Source organism: Thunnus thynnus, chromosome 18, assembly GCF_963924715.1.
Source record: "Thunnus thynnus chromosome 18, fThuThy2.1, whole genome shotgun sequence".
Lineage (NCBI taxonomy): Eukaryota > Metazoa > Chordata > Actinopteri > Scombriformes > Scombridae > Thunnus > Thunnus thynnus.
This window is the reverse complement of record NC_089534.1, coordinates 18,802,735-18,822,540: the sequence shown is the minus strand read 5'-3', so window position 1 is coordinate 18,822,540 and position 19,806 is coordinate 18,802,735. Positions and strand designations below refer to the sequence as shown.

The following is a 19,806-nucleotide window of genomic DNA, read 5'->3' as shown; positions in this document are numbered from 1 at the left end:
TTTTCAGCCTGAATTTTGTCTGAGGTAAAACATTTTGTAACTTTTTAATAAAACTGAAATGAAGGCTACCTGTCTTTTACACTATTATAGGCTGTTATTGTTATATACATGTCATTCAGGGAGAACGGATATGTCAAGGGAACAAGATATCTGGCGTGCAGGATTATAGCGGATGACCTGGTGTGTCTGTAACATGAATGAGAGGAGAGGTGAAAGTAGGTTAAACCAGTGACCTCTGCCTCCCAACTACAGCACAACCATGATAACAACAACTACATTGACTAAAACTTGTTATATGAATGGTAAGGAAATAGTAGGATAAAAAGAGTGAACTTAATAAAGTGTACTGTAGTACAGCGAATGGGAATACACATGATAGACTGCGAAGTCATTTGTTGTCTCAATGCTTCAGTGTGTGGAAGATTTTTTAAGAGTTCAACACAGATGATTGTTACCAACATTTACACTACATCTTAAAATGCTCCTGAATAGCAATGTTATCTCAGGTAATCTCAGTCTCTTTCAGTGGAGCCATTTATTTCTTCTTTCATTGTGATACTGATTTGTGACTTTGGATAACCAGCAGTATAAAATGTGGCAGTGTTTACCACACATAAGCATCTGCCATAGTCTATATAACGGTGCTTTAGTGGTAACTATAACCTGTGAAAGTTTATCTTAGAGTGTCTCCTATTTTTTTGTTGTTGTTGTTTTTTTTTACATTATACCAACTTATTTTACCAATATTTCTCACTGTAACAAGAAACTATAGCAAGATAATGTATATGCTGTTATAAAAAGAAAAGTTTGTATAAAGAGAAATCCAATAAAAGCCTGTGTGAATACATTGTGGCACATCAATATTAGAGAAATAGTGTGTGTGCATGTGTGTCTGTGTGGTTAGGGGGTGCATATGATCTATATTTGTTCTATTAATATTTTTTGTACTTTGTCATGAATTTTACTGATTAGTGAATTTTGTAGTGTGGGAGTGTGGGAAGCACACTGTAATGCATAAATCACAGTTTTGGGATTTTGTCATTTCAGTTAATTGGTAGTAAACTGATCTGAGTTTTGCAGTGTTACCATGGATGTTATTTCTATCAAGATTTTAGTGCCCACATAAGCTACTAGTTTATGTGAAATACCTATTACTTGTGCACGGGACCAGGACTTGTATCCATGCAGCCTTCCTCCAGATGGTAAAAGTTTTGCACAAAATACTGTCTGAACACTGCAGCTCACTGGAGAAACAATTCATCAATACTTTTACAACATTCATAAGATATTCCCTTTTCAGATTCAAATTGTTTCAATTGAGCTTCCTATAATTTAGTTGTCATTATATTTACCGGGACGGTTAAATACAAATTTAAAATACACAAACTTGATGAAAGTTACCTCGGTGTCCTTAATGTTGTGCGTATTTAGCTTTTCCTTCTTCACCATCACAACTGGTCGACGCGCGTCACTGTGTCGCGCGAGACGTTCAGTTAGTGAAGCTCGTGCACGTCCCATCCCCGCTCTAGCTTCCGGCAAGCTCGAAAACTTCAGTTTTCAGCTAATTTCAGGTGTCGTGATTTTTGTTTTGTCTTGTTTTGTTTTGTTCGCGGGAGGCCGACTTTAAAGTTTGGAGTGATAGCCGTCAGGACTATCAGCCACAGAGGATTTTAACGGGGTTAACGGTAAGTTGTCGAGTTTTCTTCACCATCCGTTAAGTGGATATTCACTCACATACGTCGGTTACTGTGTCTCATCGCCTCTCCATTTGCTCATGTAAAAGTTAAGAGCACTCTCTACAGAAAATATGTTTTCAGTTTCTCTTACGGGAGATAATAAACAGTTCAGCTTGACTTCCTGGGTGTTAAAATGGTTATTTTATTCCTTGGGTTTGTTGTCTAAACTACCACAGCGACATTGGGTTACCATGGAGACGGCTCGTGAATGCGCAGAAGGGCCTCTCAGAAGGGCTTCTTATTCAGTCATCAGCCAAATGCAGCGCTAGTCAATATTTGTATTGAAATCCAAAGAGGCACCAAGCATTATTAGCAAAAAAGAAACTGACTGTGATACAGTCTGACTCATTTTGAAATCAGGAACTGTGTATGTTTCCAGTAGATGAAAAAAATATTGTCTTGCCATGCTGGATAAAACCCCCCTATCAAAGTATATCTAATTTTATATCACAATATTGATATATAATTATGATCGTGACCTAGACATGAAAGTTTTTGGTTAACCCCACTAATTAAATAGCTGATAAATCCGTAGTATTACATCACATTGATGTAAAAATCCCAAATAGCCATAAAGAAGTTCTATTTATTGCTTTTGCAACATTGCCAATGTAATGGCCAAATATACCCGTGGTTGACATAGTCTATTTCTGTTGTCTTGGGTATATATCATCATATCATCCATCTCCATTGCAACCTCAGAAACATTTTACACTTACTATTCATTTTCTGTTGTGGCATTATCCTAATTTTTTTTTATATTTCTGACTGTTTCCCATCAGTGATACACCCTGTAACCACTTGAATAATAAAAATCAAACCACTGATGTCATTTACAGACTGTATTGGCTAATGTCACATAGGCCTAAATGGCCTCCATGGAGAGGAAGCACGAGATTTGCAGTCCGTTCATCCCGCAACGCAATGCTTTGAGGAAGACAAGTGCAGAAATAGTCAGTGAAGCCAGACAATCCCTGCGAGTTCAATCCACCCAGCGACCGTTTACTCCCAGAGATGGACAAAGGCAACTTTTTGGGAAGAGTTATGTTCGCACAGACTGTGACAACAGACCTCCATCAACTTTCAGGTTAGTCACAAACTCCACCTAACTGTCTTTCAGATTGTCAGGTTATGAAATCAATTATATGTCACATGTAACCTGTAGAAATAATTAGCCTTTTTTTTTTCACTTTACAGCCTTCATGCACAAAATTTTGATGCTCCTGACTCCAGGCCAGGTTCAGGGACTCACCTCTCTCCTCTGGACCATGTAAGTTCCTTAACACACACATCTATGTATGGCATTTAGTACTTCACACTCAAATTATGGTGTATTAGTAAGCTCAGATAAATATTTGCATCTTCTAATGTATTGAGTATTACCATGAAAACTGAAAAATAGGATAAGGAGTATACACGCCTTTGTATGCCAGCTAAGAATCAGCACTGGTGTTCTTATATCTTATCCGGTTTTAGTAAATGGGATTATAATGTTAATATATGAGATTAAAAATATGAATCACTGAATAACCATAATTATGGGATCTCTTTGTGGACATAAGTCTTTTCATTGGTGAATTCAAGCTCTGGCTGTTAATGTATGTTTGTGCTGTGACAGAAGCCAAAGTTTCCAGTCCCCTGCGATGCTGAGGATCCATTCAAGGCCTTTCCCAAACCCCCCACCGACCCACTGGAAGTGAAGAGGGGCCTGGCAGGGGCACGGACCCGCCTCCTCAGGGCTGGCTCTCTCACCACGTTGCCTCCTGTAGAGGGACACACAGATGGTAAGGAAGGACAAAATATTGCTGCAAGTTTGGACTCAGGAAGAAAAGATCAAGGAAAATGTGTTTAGTTACTGAATTTATAACACATAGCAGCCTATCATCTGTGTTAAGCTCATAATAAAACGCCAGTAACAGAAGGTATTAGAGAGTACATTTGTTAAGCAGGTAGAAAAAAAAAAACTAACACACCATTTATTTCGGCCGTTGCATCGCTGTAAATCTTCTGTGCCGGCAGTAGTGCTAGTGCAGTTTTCTCAAAGGGAAATGAATGGAGCCATTCACATGCTGACATTACACCTGATTTACATTGCCTGTGGTCGGGCTAAGTGAAAAACGTAATTTACTGCTGCTGTTTTGAGTGGAAAATGACTACTCTCTCTCTCAAACCTTCGCTTGCAAAACTGCTCTACTATTTAGAGCAATAAAAAAAGATGATGAGGATGTTGAAAAGCATTGACTGAATTCAAGTCGATGACCGGTACAATTTGATGCTTGTTCTTTAAGCCACTGAAAGAAGTAGAAACATTACAGCAGTACTCAGCAGCAGCTTGTAAACAACCTCTTGCCACATCCTTTCTACGTGTTTAGTGAAAGGCAGATTAAACTCAGACCCTGGACAAAAGCAGCTGTCAGCTAAAGGACTCGCTACTACAGACCACACGGAGGTCCGCAGGGGTCCCCACAAACCTGGCCCACGCAGAACAGCAAGTGAAAGGTATGCTTTCTATTCCTGTATTTGACTTGTGTGATCTGTCCTTCTGTGTCCTCTGCCCTCCCCCACCTCCCCCTGCTCCCTCTATTTGACCAAAGTGACAGTCCTACAATGAGTTGTAGATTTATTGGCAGACAAAGGTTGCAGTGGTAGCCATTACTAGATTGTGTGTTGATTGTGTGTCACATTTTTGCCTTTCACTAAATGCACAGCCTTGCATTTCTGACACTCTTAGCATTGCCACCGCATGTCTGATTCAAAGAGTTTCTAAAGTCCTTTTGTGTTTCTGTTTTGGATCATAACTTATCCAGACTACTGATAAGTTAAGAGAAAAGTAAAACAGGAAATGCCTAAGTTATAATGATATCATTATGATGGTTAATCTTTTGTTTTGCCCTTAAAGGCCCTATGCTTGATCCAAATGTAAGAAACAGGACCTCCTGCCTTAAAAAGATGTAGATGCAGCTACGACCAATGACAGCTAAATATATGACGTCAGTTAGACCAGCAATGGTCTCACTAACTAATAGATAGAACAAATTCTTCAACTTGAGACACTCGACCCCATTTTAAACCGTCATATACTTTACTGTACACTATATCTTTGTCAGAGTTAAATCCAGCTTCTTGGCAAGCTTCATTCCCAGTGAAACAGCCTCTATCTGTCATTACTATCATGTGTCAGCTTTTACACCTTCACAGTGCAGAGAGGCTAAAAGCTCTTTTTTCTGCCGACCTCATCAGCTGTGTGTCAGCACGAGGGACATAACTCTGGGCGTGAGGTCGGGGGCTGTCGTTACAATCCATCCGCCTATCGATTGGGTGGGGCAGCTGGGGCTGTAGAGGGGGGACCGACCATAAAACACTTTTACAGGAAATCTGGGCTATTGCCCGCAGCACACCCTCCTTGCCTCCTCCCTCACAAGTCAAGTTAACACGCAATGTTTGTATAACTTGTTGCTGACAAAGGCTTCCCAAGAGATCAGATTGTGGTCAATTTATGTTTAAAGAGGATAAGCTTAAAGACTTCCCGTTCTTGATTAGTGTTAGGTCAGAGTTTTTGAAGAACTGTTCTTTAGTGTTGCTTTGGACTACTTTAAAGACACATTAGACAGAGACGGAGTGAAAATCACAGAGATAGTCAAGCCAGAAGTACACTAACTGCAAGTGGAAATAGACACAGAATGACAGATTAATATGATGAGTTGGATGAGATATAAAGATAGGGGAGATTAGACATCCACTAGGTTCTTTTTCTCCAATAAGCCGGAGCTTTATAGCTCCAAATGGCTCTCTATTAGATTTGGGTGCCCATCTGGGCAAGGCTGGCAGCAGCGTGTGTTGTGACTGCAGTGCACTGGCCAGGCCTAAGACAGGGATGAGGTCATGTCTCAGAGAATGCAGTATCACACAAAGAGGCCTTATTATCAGGCTCTTAATCCTATCATACAGAGCCAAAGCCCCCTCTCTGACATTCACTGCAACATGCCTCGGCCAACACTCACTGCTGCACATGTCCTGTGTGCCAGCTTATGCCAAACACTAAATCTCAATCAAAGTGAAAGTACACTCTACTGTATAGTACACAAACATCCACATATATTAATGCTAGTTTATTCAGGATTATTTATACACAAATATGTACCCAAAGCTGAAAACAAGAAAAGATTCTTAACTAGTGTCATCAAGCACTTTCAGATGATGCTCTACTGAGAACAAAACACAGTATTTGGGGCCATTTTCCATCTCATACCTGTCAGCAAGATCATGAATAAAGCTCACCAGAGTGTAGTAACTCGAAGAAATATTCCATCCCAACAGTCAACCTTTTGTATCAATGTCACTGCAGAAGTTCAAGACGATCTTTTACAGCACTGATTATACTTCTCCATAATATGAGAGTAAAAGTTTGATGTGAATGAGATTTAGGAAGTAAATCTAGCAGCGATTGTGGTGATTAGGATGATTCAACATGCTCCTTGTTTATCTTTTTTTATCTTTATTTTCTTAGCTGGCAGAATTTATTCTAGCATTGAGTCATTCTCTTTGTCAGTGGGTGGAATAGTGCAGAGTTGACAGTGACATGCACGAGAGTAAGATGCAGCAGTGAGATGAGGGCAAGCCGCAACACATAGAAAAGCATGACACAGGGCGTGTTTTTGGGAGCACTTTACGGTTACTGCACAGAGGTGGTAAGACTGGAGACAGCTCACAGTGACAAAGCATGAACAGCTTTAACCAGACTGCCCACAAAACTGAGATCTTAGTTCCTGTCTGTTGGGGACTGCAGTTTGTGATGCACAGTGGCACACACAGTCACGTGGTCATAAGAGTTGACACACATACAAAAACTTACAAGTAGTCACGCACCAACAGAGGGACACACACGTATCTGCGTAAACACTGAGCTATATGCACAAACACACATAAAACAGTGAAACCAGCACCTGCACATAAAACTAAACCTCTGCTGCAACAGGGACACCTAGTGGCACTTAAATAAAATACACATACAGCTTAGTTCACAGAACAGTAAGTCAGCAACTTTCCATGACAATGTGCTCTTGGACACAGCAATTCATTATTTAAATTTTTATTTAATTCTTCAGTTTAGGTTTTTGTCTCTTTTAATGTCTAAATAAGCAAAACCTCCCAAAGTCAATCAAATTTAACTAAACATGTCAGTTGTCACGTATGTCCCGTCTCGAAAATCTGATGTAACCAGCCTCTTTGTGTTTTTGTGTTTCTTTGTACCAACAGTAGAATACCACAGCCTGGTGTTGACTCAGGACTTAGACCCACAGAGTGCAGAGCAGGATGGAGAACAGGTTTGTCCAGATATAGTAAATGAACCTTTTTTCAAAGCATGGTGCATTTCGAATGTAGAAATGCATGTAGAAATTAAAGATGTTGCTAGAACTTTATGTGATGTGATTTACCACTCATCCACTCATCCATTTTACTTCAAATGTCACTTATTTTTTAAGATACCTAAAGCGAAACTGAAATCAACCTAAATATGGCAAAATAGAAGAGCTCTCTCTATAGTCCTGAACCCACAAATGTTTTTAACTACCTATATAGACACACCTCTCTCACTATAACCGAGCAAGCCTTGCTGAGTGACAGTTTGCAATTGGGGTGTTGTTGCTAAGGGCCTAATTTCCACCGTGAGAGGCAGCCAGCCAATAGCTGAGAGAACTGTTGGTTTGGGCAACCACAGTTTCCTGCATCACACCAAGCAAGGGGTATGCAAATATTCACCAAAAAAGTTGCATGGTGTGAGCGAAAATTACAGACAGTTGTGTGCATATATATACATGTACACGTGTGCATCTCACACACACACACACACACACACACACACACACACACAGAGACTACTTCACATCAGCATAGAAACAAATCAGAGGAAACTGTGGATGGTGACCTTTCATTGTGGCATCAAACTTCCTGCTGTTTTATTTTAAGACAGTGAACTTGTGAACCATGCTTGCCGCTTATGTTCACTGTCTGTGTTTGGAGGTGGTAATTGGCTAACAGCAAATTCTCTTTTCACATTTCAGGGATGGGGAATGGAGACAACACCACAAGCACCGAGGAGGATGCAGAGTCACTGGTGTGGAATAATGCGATCGCTCCTCTTCTCCAACAGCTAGAGGCTGTGGCTGCAGGTAGTGTGGGCTGTGCAATACGGAAATCCAATGAAAGTGCAAACACATGACATACATTAACCTTGGCCAGATTCATACAGTTGACCCAAAGAGTGTATAGTTCCTGTCACCTACTCCACTCACAACATCACTTTTCAATGTTACATTCTTCCTTTTGGGTTGAGGAATGTATCTAAAGCTAATCTAAAATTCTTTATTAGAGCAAGTGTCACATTTCTCTGTTTCTTAGTACATTTCACTTTAAACCAACAGTCTGGTGAATATATTTTTAGTGCTGCCAGATAGTCATGCATGAAGAAAAAGCACTGTCATTTCAACCACAACAGAAAGGCAAACAAAATAGTGTTATGTTTGGCATCCATACAGAGTTGTCTTAGCCTGAAACTGCAGTCTGGCAGCCATGAAATGAAATCTATGGCTGTAAATATTTTAACACTCTACAAATTTAATGGAAAATTCATTTGAAAGATAAATATTAAATATTTATTGTACCAAGTGCCTTCTGGCTCATGCATAAAACACCTTTCAGATTCAGTGGGAAATTGCAGTGAAGTGTCGAGTGTGAGACTGCGGCCAACCTTTTTTAGAAATGGCCAAACCCTGTTATTTATGCAAGGAAAACATTTATTTTACCTCAAAAACAAGGAAAGACTCCACCCTCTCTCTTCCTCTGCGTCAAGATTGTAGCTGCCTGTTACAGAATTGTTCCCCTGCATTTGACCAGTGAAAAGTCAAAGCTTCTTAGAAAAGGGGAGGGGGGAATGTTATTTTACTGCTAACCAATGTATTATTGATGGTGAGGATTTCACCTCAAGTTCCTCAAGCAAATAATAAATGTACACCATGCAGGAGTGCCTTAGCATAATATATGCACATACCAAAACATACACATGATTCATCTGTATTTATGTAGATGCAAACTTGCCAACACACACACATGAGTGTTTTCATTTTGGGATGTTTGCTTTCTCTGTGCATGTTTGACATGTAGCCCTGAACTTAACTTTCTTTTTTGCAATATCTGCTTTCCTGTGATGCCAGGCAGCTCTGAGGACTCGATGGACCGTCTGTGTGATTTGTGCGACGGTCTCCATGGCACCTTGGCAGAAGCGGACATGCTCGGCCGACGCTGTAAGAGGCGGTCTGGGATACTGCGAACACTGTTCCGCCTCATCGACCTCAACTCTGCACAACTCAACCTGCACATCACCAAGCTCTGCCTTGCCGTGAGTCGTCTGTGTGTATGTGTGAATGTGTGTGTCAGTATGTCTGCTGCTAAGTCTCTACCACAAGGCCAGTTGTGTGAAGTTTTTTTTGCATTTTTCTCTCCAGCTGTGTGTCAGTGGAAACAACCTGTTAAACATCTGTAAGCTTATCTTCAAGATCGGCCGCAGTGAAAACAACGACATCCTCTTCCAGAACAACTCTATCATAGGTGAACACTATTCTAGGTCAGGATGATCTAGCTCAGTGGTTTCCTATACTGCACCAATTCTTATGTTCTGCAATATAGTTCTTTGAAGGTACTTTTTTTTTTTTTATTAACCAATGTACACCATATGGAAGTTAACTGCGGATGTTAAATTTTCTCTACGTCTAGACTCATTGCTGGGCGTGCTGAGCAGTGAGGATGTGTCTGCATCTGGAGAAGCTCTGCTGTACTGCGTGGGTACTCTGAAATTTCTCTCTGGAAACAGTGTAATCCTCAGACTCCTGCTGGACAAGAACTGTCTTGGTGTGGCTCAGAAACTCATCCAGAGACTCTGCTTAGTTGAAGACACCTACTTCACTATAGCAGGACACATCCTTGTACAGGTGTGTCATAGACTCAACACTGCTGTGAAGGGTTGGCTTATTAGGTATACTTTTTAAATGTTTATTGCGAGTCATTTGATAATTGGTGGACCTCGACCTTCTGAACTTCTAAGAAGGAGAAGTGCCAACTCCTGCCCATAAAGCAATACACATACTTTTTCAACAGCATGGCTATTTTAGCAAAATCAACTAAAGTCAATATAAAGGAACAAAATGTCAGATATTCTTTTTCTGTGTTTGTTGGCAGATGTGAATTTTCCCACTATTAACACAAAAATGTGTTTGTTTATGTCTGGTATATAAGCTTCTCCAAGAGCATAATGTTCTCTACTGGCCTGGCCACTTCAGTCCAGAACACACCCTGCTTCACTCGACCGAAAATGATTGCTGCTCACCACAGAAGTTGGCCCAAGCCAACATCTTGAGCCAACGCTTCATTTGATATCTAACACAACTCATTATGCTGTTAGAGGAGGGAAATAAGCAGACCATGACTTTCCAGAACTTTCAGTGCTGCCGTGTGTTGTAAATTACTGTTTCCCTATTGTGATAGAATGATTTATGTCCATGCTCAATAGTTTCGTGGGCTCTGCTGTATGACGTCCTGTACAGGCCAGCAGCCAACCTTAATGAGCACGTGACTGACATTGTGCGGTAGCCACAATAGCAGCAACTTTGACACGCAATACTGGCCTAAATACAGACACTTAAAGTACTATGTCTATGTGTACACACTGTTCTTTGCTAACCCAAACTCTGACCCTTCTCTCTCTCTTTTTGTTCCTAGCTGACAGCGACTCTTAGGAACCTCGCTGATCACCCTGATTCCCGTCCACTATTCGTCTCCTTTTCTATTCTATCAGAGCTCTGTCTGGTGCTGCGTCATCATCACAAAGACCAAGACATATGCACCAACATTTCCAGAATATACAGGTAGGACACATGCGCTTCATCTACTGTTATATTTGACACATATGTCACAGAATCATCTTTGTGTGTCTATTGTGTCTATTTTGGATAATTTATCCCATATTTCTTCCATTTCCTCTCCTCAGCTCACTAATGTAAACCATCATAGCCTGACCTGAATCAAAACAGGCCATCATTCTGCATCAGTTACTCTCTTCTAAATCTCCTCCATTCCTTTTTTGTTATGGATGTGGTTATACATCTGTTTTTGTGTCTATATCAATATAAAAAACACTCACGATAGTTTCATTAGCAGTCATTAGGGCTTTTCATATACAAGGGTTGAACGTAAAAAATACACGAAAGTTACCACATGTACAAGTTCTGTAACGATCCTTGGTCTATGAAAAAACACACTTCCTGTACAGTGGGCTACTTGAACGCACTTCCTGTACAGTTGGCTACTTGAACATGCTTACCGAAATCATACTCATGCTTATTCAGACGGATATACACTACACAAATAGGTCTTTAGGCCTTTAAGGTGCTTTTAAGCCTCTAGCTAACAAAATGCTGCACTGGCAACAGTTTACAAAAAGTATCTCCAAGGATAGACAAATCTGAAGTAATTGTGACTCATACTGTATATAATTCTAGCAAGAAATACACAAACAATACAAGTTTTGAAGGCAAAGTATTATATTCTATACAGAGGAGATGAAAGTAAACACTGTGCTCCAAGTCATCTGGACTTTTATGAAACCAGGTACCAGCAGCATCCAGCCTCATCACATAACTGATGACTCATCATTCTTACTTCAGACTAAATGTGCTGGAATAGGTGCCAGCGAAACCCTTGACTTTCAGGCACTTTGGTTCCCAAGACCAGGTATCCAAGCCCTCTTTGAATCCACCTCTTCACTTTCTCTCCCCAGCTCTCAAGCCTCCTACTCTGTCACTAGTTCCTCATCAATATGTGAAGGATTAAATAGAACATTTTAGTGCTCGATTTGTAATAAAATGTGTTTCTCCAAAGCAAAGGCATTTTACTAGGGTTTAGTGCTAATAAAGCTAACAATATCTAAATTTCTTGTCCATGCAATGAAAGCATTAAATCTAGATCCCAGCCTGGACCTACTTATGAATTAGCAGTGTTGATTTAGTATCTCCATATTTAGTCAGCATAGTGGAGCAGTCTTGAGTTGAATGGTCGCTGGTATTTGTTTGTCCCTTCTCTTCCTCAGTAAACTCTCCTCTTACTCTGAGTGCCGCCTCGCTCTGGCCCAGACCCCCGGCTGTTACCAACTATTTTTAGAACTGCTGAGCAAACATCACCAAAAACAGGTGAGTGCACGAGCCCCCTCTGTGTGTTTGTGTGCTTGAGCGTGTGTGTATTAGGGAGAAGCGAAGACGAGCTTTTCCAGTGTTCACGATGTGACTCCGCTAAGCATGTTTACCTTCAGATCAAGTTGTTTATGCACCTCAAGTCCAAGCACAGTTACAGAACATTGTGTTCATCTGCGCGTATCGTCCATCTCTCTCTGCTCAGCTATGTGTGTATGTTTTGACATTTAATCATCCAAGGAGAGGCTGAGTAAGCCCAGAGAAGTGGAGGAGGGAGGGAGGAAAAGAAGAAAAAAATAAAGCTAAGCTTTTTTTTTTTTTTTTGGCATTTATGCCTTTATTAGATAGTTGGCAGTGAAGAGGCGGACCGGAAACATGGGGAGAGAGAGATGAGTATGACATGCAACAAAGGTCCGTGGCTGGAATCAAACCAGGGGGGTTGCAGTTATGTGGCATGCATAGTAACCATTCGGCTATCAGGGCACTGCAAGCTGAGCTTCACTAGTAGTGAGGTGATGTGGAGGTGGAGGGGATTAAAAAAGGGGTTGGACTTTGGCAATCAGTTATGACTGACATGTGTTCTAAATCACACAGGGAATAAACACATACCCGGGCCTACAAACACAAACAAACACACACTGGACAACAAGACAAGGAATGAGCACCATGTCCTGGGAGAGCCCATCCCGTCCTCATAGTGAGAGATGAATGTGTTCTTAGCTCACCTGCTTTTCATGTAATTTACTAAGTGGAGTCAGGATACAAGTGTGACGTACAGGCTTTTTTCTCAGTGAGTGTGTGATAACTTGTTGAAAAGACTGAAAACACATCTACGCAGGTACTAATTCTCGAAGGTGAATTTGTGACACAGACAGCAGTGCTTCTTGACAGGGCAGGCTGACTGTGCTGCAGGTGAATCTAAAATATAGTAGTCTCATATTAGTAATAATGTTATGTAATCTTAATGTGGACCACTTGTCATTTTGTAATCAGCAACAATCAACCTCCTTATCAACAATAAAGTCCTGTACTGTAAATTAAATGTGTGTGTAGTAAATATGCACACAGGAAATAGTACAAAGCTCAGATCATAGTATGTCATGTGTAACTTCCTTAGTTTTATAACCAGCTCTGATTGAATTAAATGTAGAAGTGGATGAGTTGACACTGTTTGAACTTTACCCAGTGCAGTCTGACCTCTCAGCCACATTTGTAACACAATCAAGTGTCTCAGCAAATTTACTGTCAGTTTGCATCGATTCAGAAACTGTTGTTAAATAGTGACGATGTTTGACAGATGCTAATTAACAACTGCTCTCTCACAGGACCTTGTCGTGCGCCTCCTTTTCACCCTGGGGAACCTCACAGCCAAAAGCAACGAGGCACGGCAGCAGCTCTTTCAATGCAAAGGCTGTGTGGACACACTCCTCCAGCTGTACGACAGTTACCAGCAAAGAAATGACTCACCACGCGCAACCTCACATAAAGGCCCCCTCTCCCTCAGCAAGTCTACCGCCACGTCGGTGAGCGTGCAGGAGGATGAGGACGTGCTGGTGAAGCTGGTCAGGGTGCTGGCGAACATGTGCATCCATCCAGCTGTAGGTCCAGCTCTGGCCAACAACACAGTCTGCATTCAGCTGCTGATGGAGACACTTGGTGAGCAGAGACCAGGAGCTTACTGAGACAAGAAGTTAGAATATAAGATAAAATCAGTAGCAGACCACAGCTGTAACACTCTTAGATTTGTGCAGTGTGCAAAACTCAAGTTCTGAGTTCTGATGAAATTAAAAATAACTGTTTAGTATATTGTACAGTAAGTAACCACTTCCCTTATGCTGGGAACACGAAGAACAAAACACACTCCTCATTTGTCTGTTCATTCCATCACTCGCTTTCCTCTCAGTACTTTCTGTTCGATACACAGCACATCCTCTTTTGGTTTACCTGTTGTTGTTTTTTTTTTTTGTTTTTTTTTTTTTAAGTCTGACAGAGCGAAGCGCTTCACTGCAAGAGCAGGATGTTCTGTCACATCTCACAGTCGACTTGGTTTGTGTGTGTGAAATTCTCCCATGTGGTTAGATGGTTTCAGGACAGGTTGAACACTGATACACAGGTGGGTGTGAAACTCTCGATTTCTCTGCTGCCTGCCTCCTACACTTCGCTTCATGGCAGATGGGAGAGAGAATTAAACATATAAAAAAAAGAGGTCAAACTAGTGAAAAAATGAGAAAATCTTATAATATAGAATGGGGAGCCCCAGAGTAAGATGGGAAGTAAATTAAATAACTGAAGACAGAGGAAGAAATCACAGTAGAGGATGAAAGAGCAAGCCTGGCTGATTGATGTCCTGTTTTGATGAAGTTCATGACAGGCCGCACTGCTTTACATTACAGAGCTTTGAGTTTGTGTGTGTGTGTGTGTGTGTGTGTGTGTGTGTGTGTGTATGTGGGTGTGGAGGAGGGCACAGCAAAGCGGCATTTCCAGTCAGAACCAGAAACAAAATTCAGTGTGACACAGGCGCCGGTTGACAGTGCAACCGCAATATCCGCGATTTATGACCGAGCACACGACATCTGCTGCTATATCAGGAACAGACTTTTTTTCCAAGCCTCTCACAGTGTCACGGCTGGTTGGATTGGGTCACATTGACCTTTGTATGTTGGCTCATGATCAAACTGACTGCATCAGGCCAAAATTAACCACAGATAACAGCTACTTTTGTGATAATCTCACAGTGTCACATCAGTGTGGCCAAGCTGTAATATGCAAAAGAGGCTGAATACTCGAGTGTTCACGGTATTTTTGCATTTATCAAAAAAACCTGTACATCTGCTCTGCACCCTTAAAATATGAAAACCAACATCTGTATAATGAGTGCCAGCCACTTTACAAAATCCATATCTCAGTTGTTCAAGGAATATTAATCTACTCTTACATTATCTGCCCTCATTCATCAACATAAAATGAAGCAATGCTTTCATCTGGTTAGTCATTATCGTTGTAAGAGCAGTTAACCGTGCACATATGTTGAGCTCTCTGTTAATCATTCTTTGCAAAGTTCCAATTATAATAATTCACATTATGTTGATAATAGTCACCACTATGAGCATCACTTCACATAAATGAACAGTGAGCATCAATATTTCAGGAGCATTAAGGCCTGTTCCTGTCCACCGTGCAGTGTGGATGCTCCCTCTGTTGGCTGCATTATACAGGAAGATTTTTTTTATGGATAGAAGACAAATATCTGCTTCGAGGTCTCTAAAAAAAAAATCATCTTTAATTGTGGCGCTCCTACTTATGATTTCCTTTCTGATTCTTGGTTGTGGGTTTGTGTGTGTGTGTGTGTGTGTGTCTATATTTGTGTATGTGTGGGTGAAACAGAACTGAGGTCTGTGCACGAGAGCGAGGAGCTGCTGATAAACGTGGCTGCCACCATCAACAACCTGTCCTTTTACCAGGAAGAAAGCGAAGCGCTCAGACACGGTCGACTCATCATCGCCAAGTGTAAGAGGGAAAGACTGAGATGAATGTAGAAATAAAGAAAAAAAAAGGATGAGTGTTGACAGTTATCTTCCTGCTTTTCTCTCTCTCTCTCTCTCTCTCTCTCTGCTCACTTGTTCTTTTTACTTCAGTGATGTTGAAGTTGGTGCTCAGCTCCAGTATGGATGCCATGCTTGAGGCCACCCGTGTCTACGGAAACTTGTCACAGTCCAAGGATGTGCGGGACTTTATTATGCAAAACAAAGGTTTATGATGAACACAAACACATACAGTCATGCATAACAATCACTCCAACGTGGGATTACCTCATGTTTTGTTTGAGCTGTATTGTTTTACTCTTGCAAGAAAAGTTTGGAGGAAATACATTTTAAAAAGCTCATTTAAAGATGCATAAATTGTATCATCTAAGCATGTAACACAACAGAAAACTGAGCACTTAGACACAGAACACCCTGTACAGTATGCACCTCTTTATACTGTCGTGTCATGTTTAGGCTGGACTTATCTGCAAGGCCAGCTACAGTCAGTATAAACATGCCATCTGACGGGTGATAGCAACCCTCTTATCTTTGCCCTGCTTTGTCCTCGTCCACTCCCTCACTCCGTCATCTTTTTCTGCTCTTTCCCTTAGTGCACCAGTTTGTGGTGACGCTGCTGGACTCAAAAAGCACTGAAATGTGTTTTTCAGCCTGCGGGGTCCTCACCAACCTGGCTCTGGACCCTCCCAACCGGGTCAGCCTCTCACTAGAGGGGGCTGCTCCCAAGTAAGGACAAATGCACTCAAGAGATTTTATTTGTGTGGAATGTTTGTGTGTGCGTGTACATATATATGTATACTGTATCTGACAGATGATTCACAAACTTTCCACTGAATATTAGCAAAAGGTGATGAAAAAGTGGGTCTACTGTGCCTGGATCAATAATATTGGGATAAAAATATATCAAAATATGTGCAATACAGTTTAGAGCATATTTGTATTAATAAAAATATCAATAAAGATTTTAACATAGTTATTTTATTCTACATTTGCCGGGAGACGATTAGCTTAGCTTAGCATACAGGCTGGGAGCAAGTGGAAACAACTAGCCCTGTCCAAAAATAACAAAATCTGCGTACCAGCACCTCTAAAGCTCACTAATATGTTATTCAAAAACGAAAAGATATTTGTGTTTTTATGGCGGATTATGTGGGAGACTATTATCTTTGGACAGAGCCAAGCTAGCTGTTCTCCCCTGTTTCTAGTCTTTATGCTAAGCTAAGCTAAGCTAACCTCTATTTAGCAGATATAAGAGTTACATCAATCTTCTAACAACAACAATCTTCTAACTTCTACATCAATCTAACTCTCAGCAAGAAAATAAATGAGCATATTTCTCAAACTATTCGAACTATTCCAACTGAGCGAAAGCTTCCTGAGTTTTTGGCAAAGGCAGTATCCTCTTTGCAACAGGGAGTAAACAGGTTTTGTTGGGGGGAAATGTGGTCCTCACTGTGACTAACACAAGCACAAAAACACTATTTTTATTTATTTATTTATTTATTAATTTTAGGGACTTTTTCCTTATTCAACTCAGGGTCTAAGAACAGAGGATGTTGTATTGCTGTAAAGATTGTGATTTGTGATATATTTGTCTCAACCATGCTGTTATTCGTTACATAAGTTATGCTGATTTGTCAGTTTAAAATTAATTTGTAAACTATCAACACTTGGAAACATTCAGTGGAACAACTTGTGTGGATTTCTTTCCTGTCTGACGCATCTAACTTCCAATTTGATCATCACTTGAATAACAAATTCTTATTTTACCTTAACACACACACACACACACACACACACACAAACACACACACACACACATACACACACACACACACACACACACACACACACACACACACACACACGCACACACACAGAGTCTTTTTTCAGATGTACATCCAACGAAGTGGAGCTAATACCCACAAACCTGCCGGTCATGTGAATCCCTCCCCCCCCAGTCATATGATGTGTTTCCGTGTGTGTGTGTGTTTGTGTTTTTTGTGTGTGTGTGTGTGTGTGTGTCTGTGTGTGTGTGTGTGTGTGTGTGTGTATGTGACCAGGCTGGCAGACTGTCTGAAAGACTTCGGAGCAGGTGACTGGCAGCTGGCAGGCCAGGTTTGTCAGGCCTTGTGGAACATAGTCGGCGGCTGCTCAGAGAAGCTGCTGGACACAGAGCAGAGAGAGTCACTGCTAGAGATCCTCACTGCATACTCAGGTCGGTCAGGAGTGTTATTACTAATCCTTACATAACAAGGGAGGGAGACATGCTGGAAAGAACATGCTTTTACTCACATCAGTGGCCCTCTGGGGGAAGGGAGGAACACATGCATGTTCACACAATCACAAACATAATACGTCTGGTGCTGTCTGAACCTGTCACTGAAAGTGTTGAAAATAAACCTGAAACCTCACACTGCACCCTCTCACATCCGTCCACTCTTTTCAATTCATTCCTTAGATGAAGAATATGCTCTGAAGTGGACTCAAAATGAAGATGTGAGGGACTTCCACAGGGCATGCTGGGAGCTAGAGTTCCTCCCTATAGCTCAAAAACTGATAAAGACTCTCCAGCCTCCGGACCTGACAGCCTAACACTCTGGGACATCGAGTTAAGAGTTTCATGTTGTCATAGAAACTGTAGGCTTTAGAAAAAAGAACAACTGTCTTGAGTATCTCATAAAAAGCTAAAATCCATCCTTTGAGTATCAAACACTCACCTCCTGAGTTTTAAATACTTAATTACTTAATTAGTTAATTCAAGCTGACTACAGATACTGTTCTTCATGAAGATCGAGGAGCCGCATCTGGGTTAAGTGTTTGATACTCAAAAGATACAGACAGGTGAAAAATTAAAGAAAAAACCTGGAAAAATGATGTAAATCATATACACTAGGCTTTCACAGCCACCAGATCTCAACCAAATAAACACTGATGTTTGAATGTGTTAGAAAGCATCATCATCAAACTTTCAATAAGGGAATATCTTTTGAAAGAACGGTGTTCATCCCTCCAGTAGAGTTCAGAGACTTGCAGAATCTATGCTAAGCAGCAGTGAAGCTAACAGCTGATAGAGGTAATTATGCAAAATGTTAGGAGCAGACTGAATCTTTAAAACTGCATCTAATGATTATAAACTACATTACCAGATCCTTTTTTTCAGTTGTGTATATGTATACAGATATTTGCATTTTCTTCTTAATTTTCCTTAATTTATTTTTCATCCTTCATGTTCCTTTCTTTGCCTTAATTTCTGAGTATCTTTAAATGTACAGGGATAATTTAAGTCAAGCTCTTTGCACATTCATATAACAGACTTGATCTGTTTTGTAAGTAGACTGTGTTGTAAAGGTGTTTTTATGATAATGTAGTCTTGAAAACAGATGACTAACATGGAATTTACCTCATAAACAAATCTTTTATTGTATGTGGGTTGTGTGACATTGCAACTTGTACATAATAAAGCACAGCAGAAGAAAGCAGGGAAACATTTTGCTTCTCAAAGCCTTTTTATTATTACACAGATATGGGGCCAGGCAGTGCTTACATGTTACACCAAGTAGCCTAAAGTACAGCATTTCAAAATCACATCGTTATTACATCGAAACAAATCGGAAACGGCACTTAATGTAAAAACCCCCGGTGTCAATTCCCCCAGCTTCCGCACAATAGTGACCTTAAAACAACCACAAGACAAGCCAATGTTTCAAAAAAAAACCTAAACAGCTGATAACAAACATTGTTCTCTACAAAGAATTTATCAGGTTGATATGAAAGACAGTTGGCTGGCTGATATCGAGGTTGCTTAAGAAAAGTTTCCTATTCCATAAATTGTCAGGGAAAGCCGCTGAAATGTGAGGGGATAACACTGAGTTTCTGCTGGTGATTGTGTGTTGACAGACAGGCCTCTGAGGCCTTGACGGGAAACACCCTGAAGTTCAGACAGATTACCAGCTTCATCAGGGAAGTGAGGGATTTTTTCCAGTGAGGTGTGACGTGGGGTCAAACAAGTAAGAGGTAAGGTGTCTTACTATGAATCAGCCTTATCTCAATCCAAATGTCGGTCAGGTGCAAAGTGTTTTCCCGACAAGGAGAAAACTTTGACCTCGACTGTACCACAGGAGCAGGGATTGTTACCTGGTTCCCAGTGAGTCACACAGTTCTCAAGCTTATTACGGTAAAATAAAATTCACGAGTCAAGTCTCTGGACCGTACTGATGACAAACTGAACTATTCCCCTGAGTTCAGCTTAATGTTGACGTCAGCTTCAAAAAGCTAAGTGTACTTTGG

The 19,806-nt window shown here is 40.8% G+C and overlaps 1 protein-coding gene across 3 annotated transcripts; it reads left to right on the top strand.

The window, feature by feature from the left end:
- Nucleotides 1–1,477: 1,477 nt before the first annotated feature.
- Nucleotides 1,478–19,006, top strand: armc2 (armadillo repeat containing 2). 3 transcript variants are annotated; one of them, XM_067572811.1, is made up of 18 exons: nucleotides 1,478–1,685; nucleotides 2,600–2,823; nucleotides 2,934–3,006; nucleotides 3,355–3,520; nucleotides 4,109–4,235; nucleotides 6,993–7,060; nucleotides 7,799–7,906; nucleotides 8,948–9,132; nucleotides 9,239–9,341; nucleotides 9,507–9,721; nucleotides 10,509–10,654; nucleotides 11,875–11,974; nucleotides 13,300–13,630; nucleotides 15,359–15,481; nucleotides 15,610–15,723; nucleotides 16,110–16,242; nucleotides 17,580–17,734; nucleotides 17,978–19,006. In XM_067572811.1, the coding sequence occupies exons 2-18, from the start codon at nucleotides 2,606–2,608 to the stop codon at nucleotides 18,109–18,111; spliced, it is 2,499 nt and encodes an 832-aa protein (XP_067428912.1). In that variant the 5' UTR covers nucleotides 1,478–1,685; nucleotides 2,600–2,605; the 3' UTR covers nucleotides 18,112–19,006. The 3 variants fall into 3 exon arrangements, with proteins under 3 accessions (XP_067428912.1, XP_067428911.1, XP_067428910.1); XM_067572810.1 differs by having other exon boundaries at nucleotides 2,576–2,823; XM_067572809.1 differs by having other exon boundaries at nucleotides 2,519–2,823.
- Nucleotides 19,007–19,806: the final 800 nt, after the last annotated feature.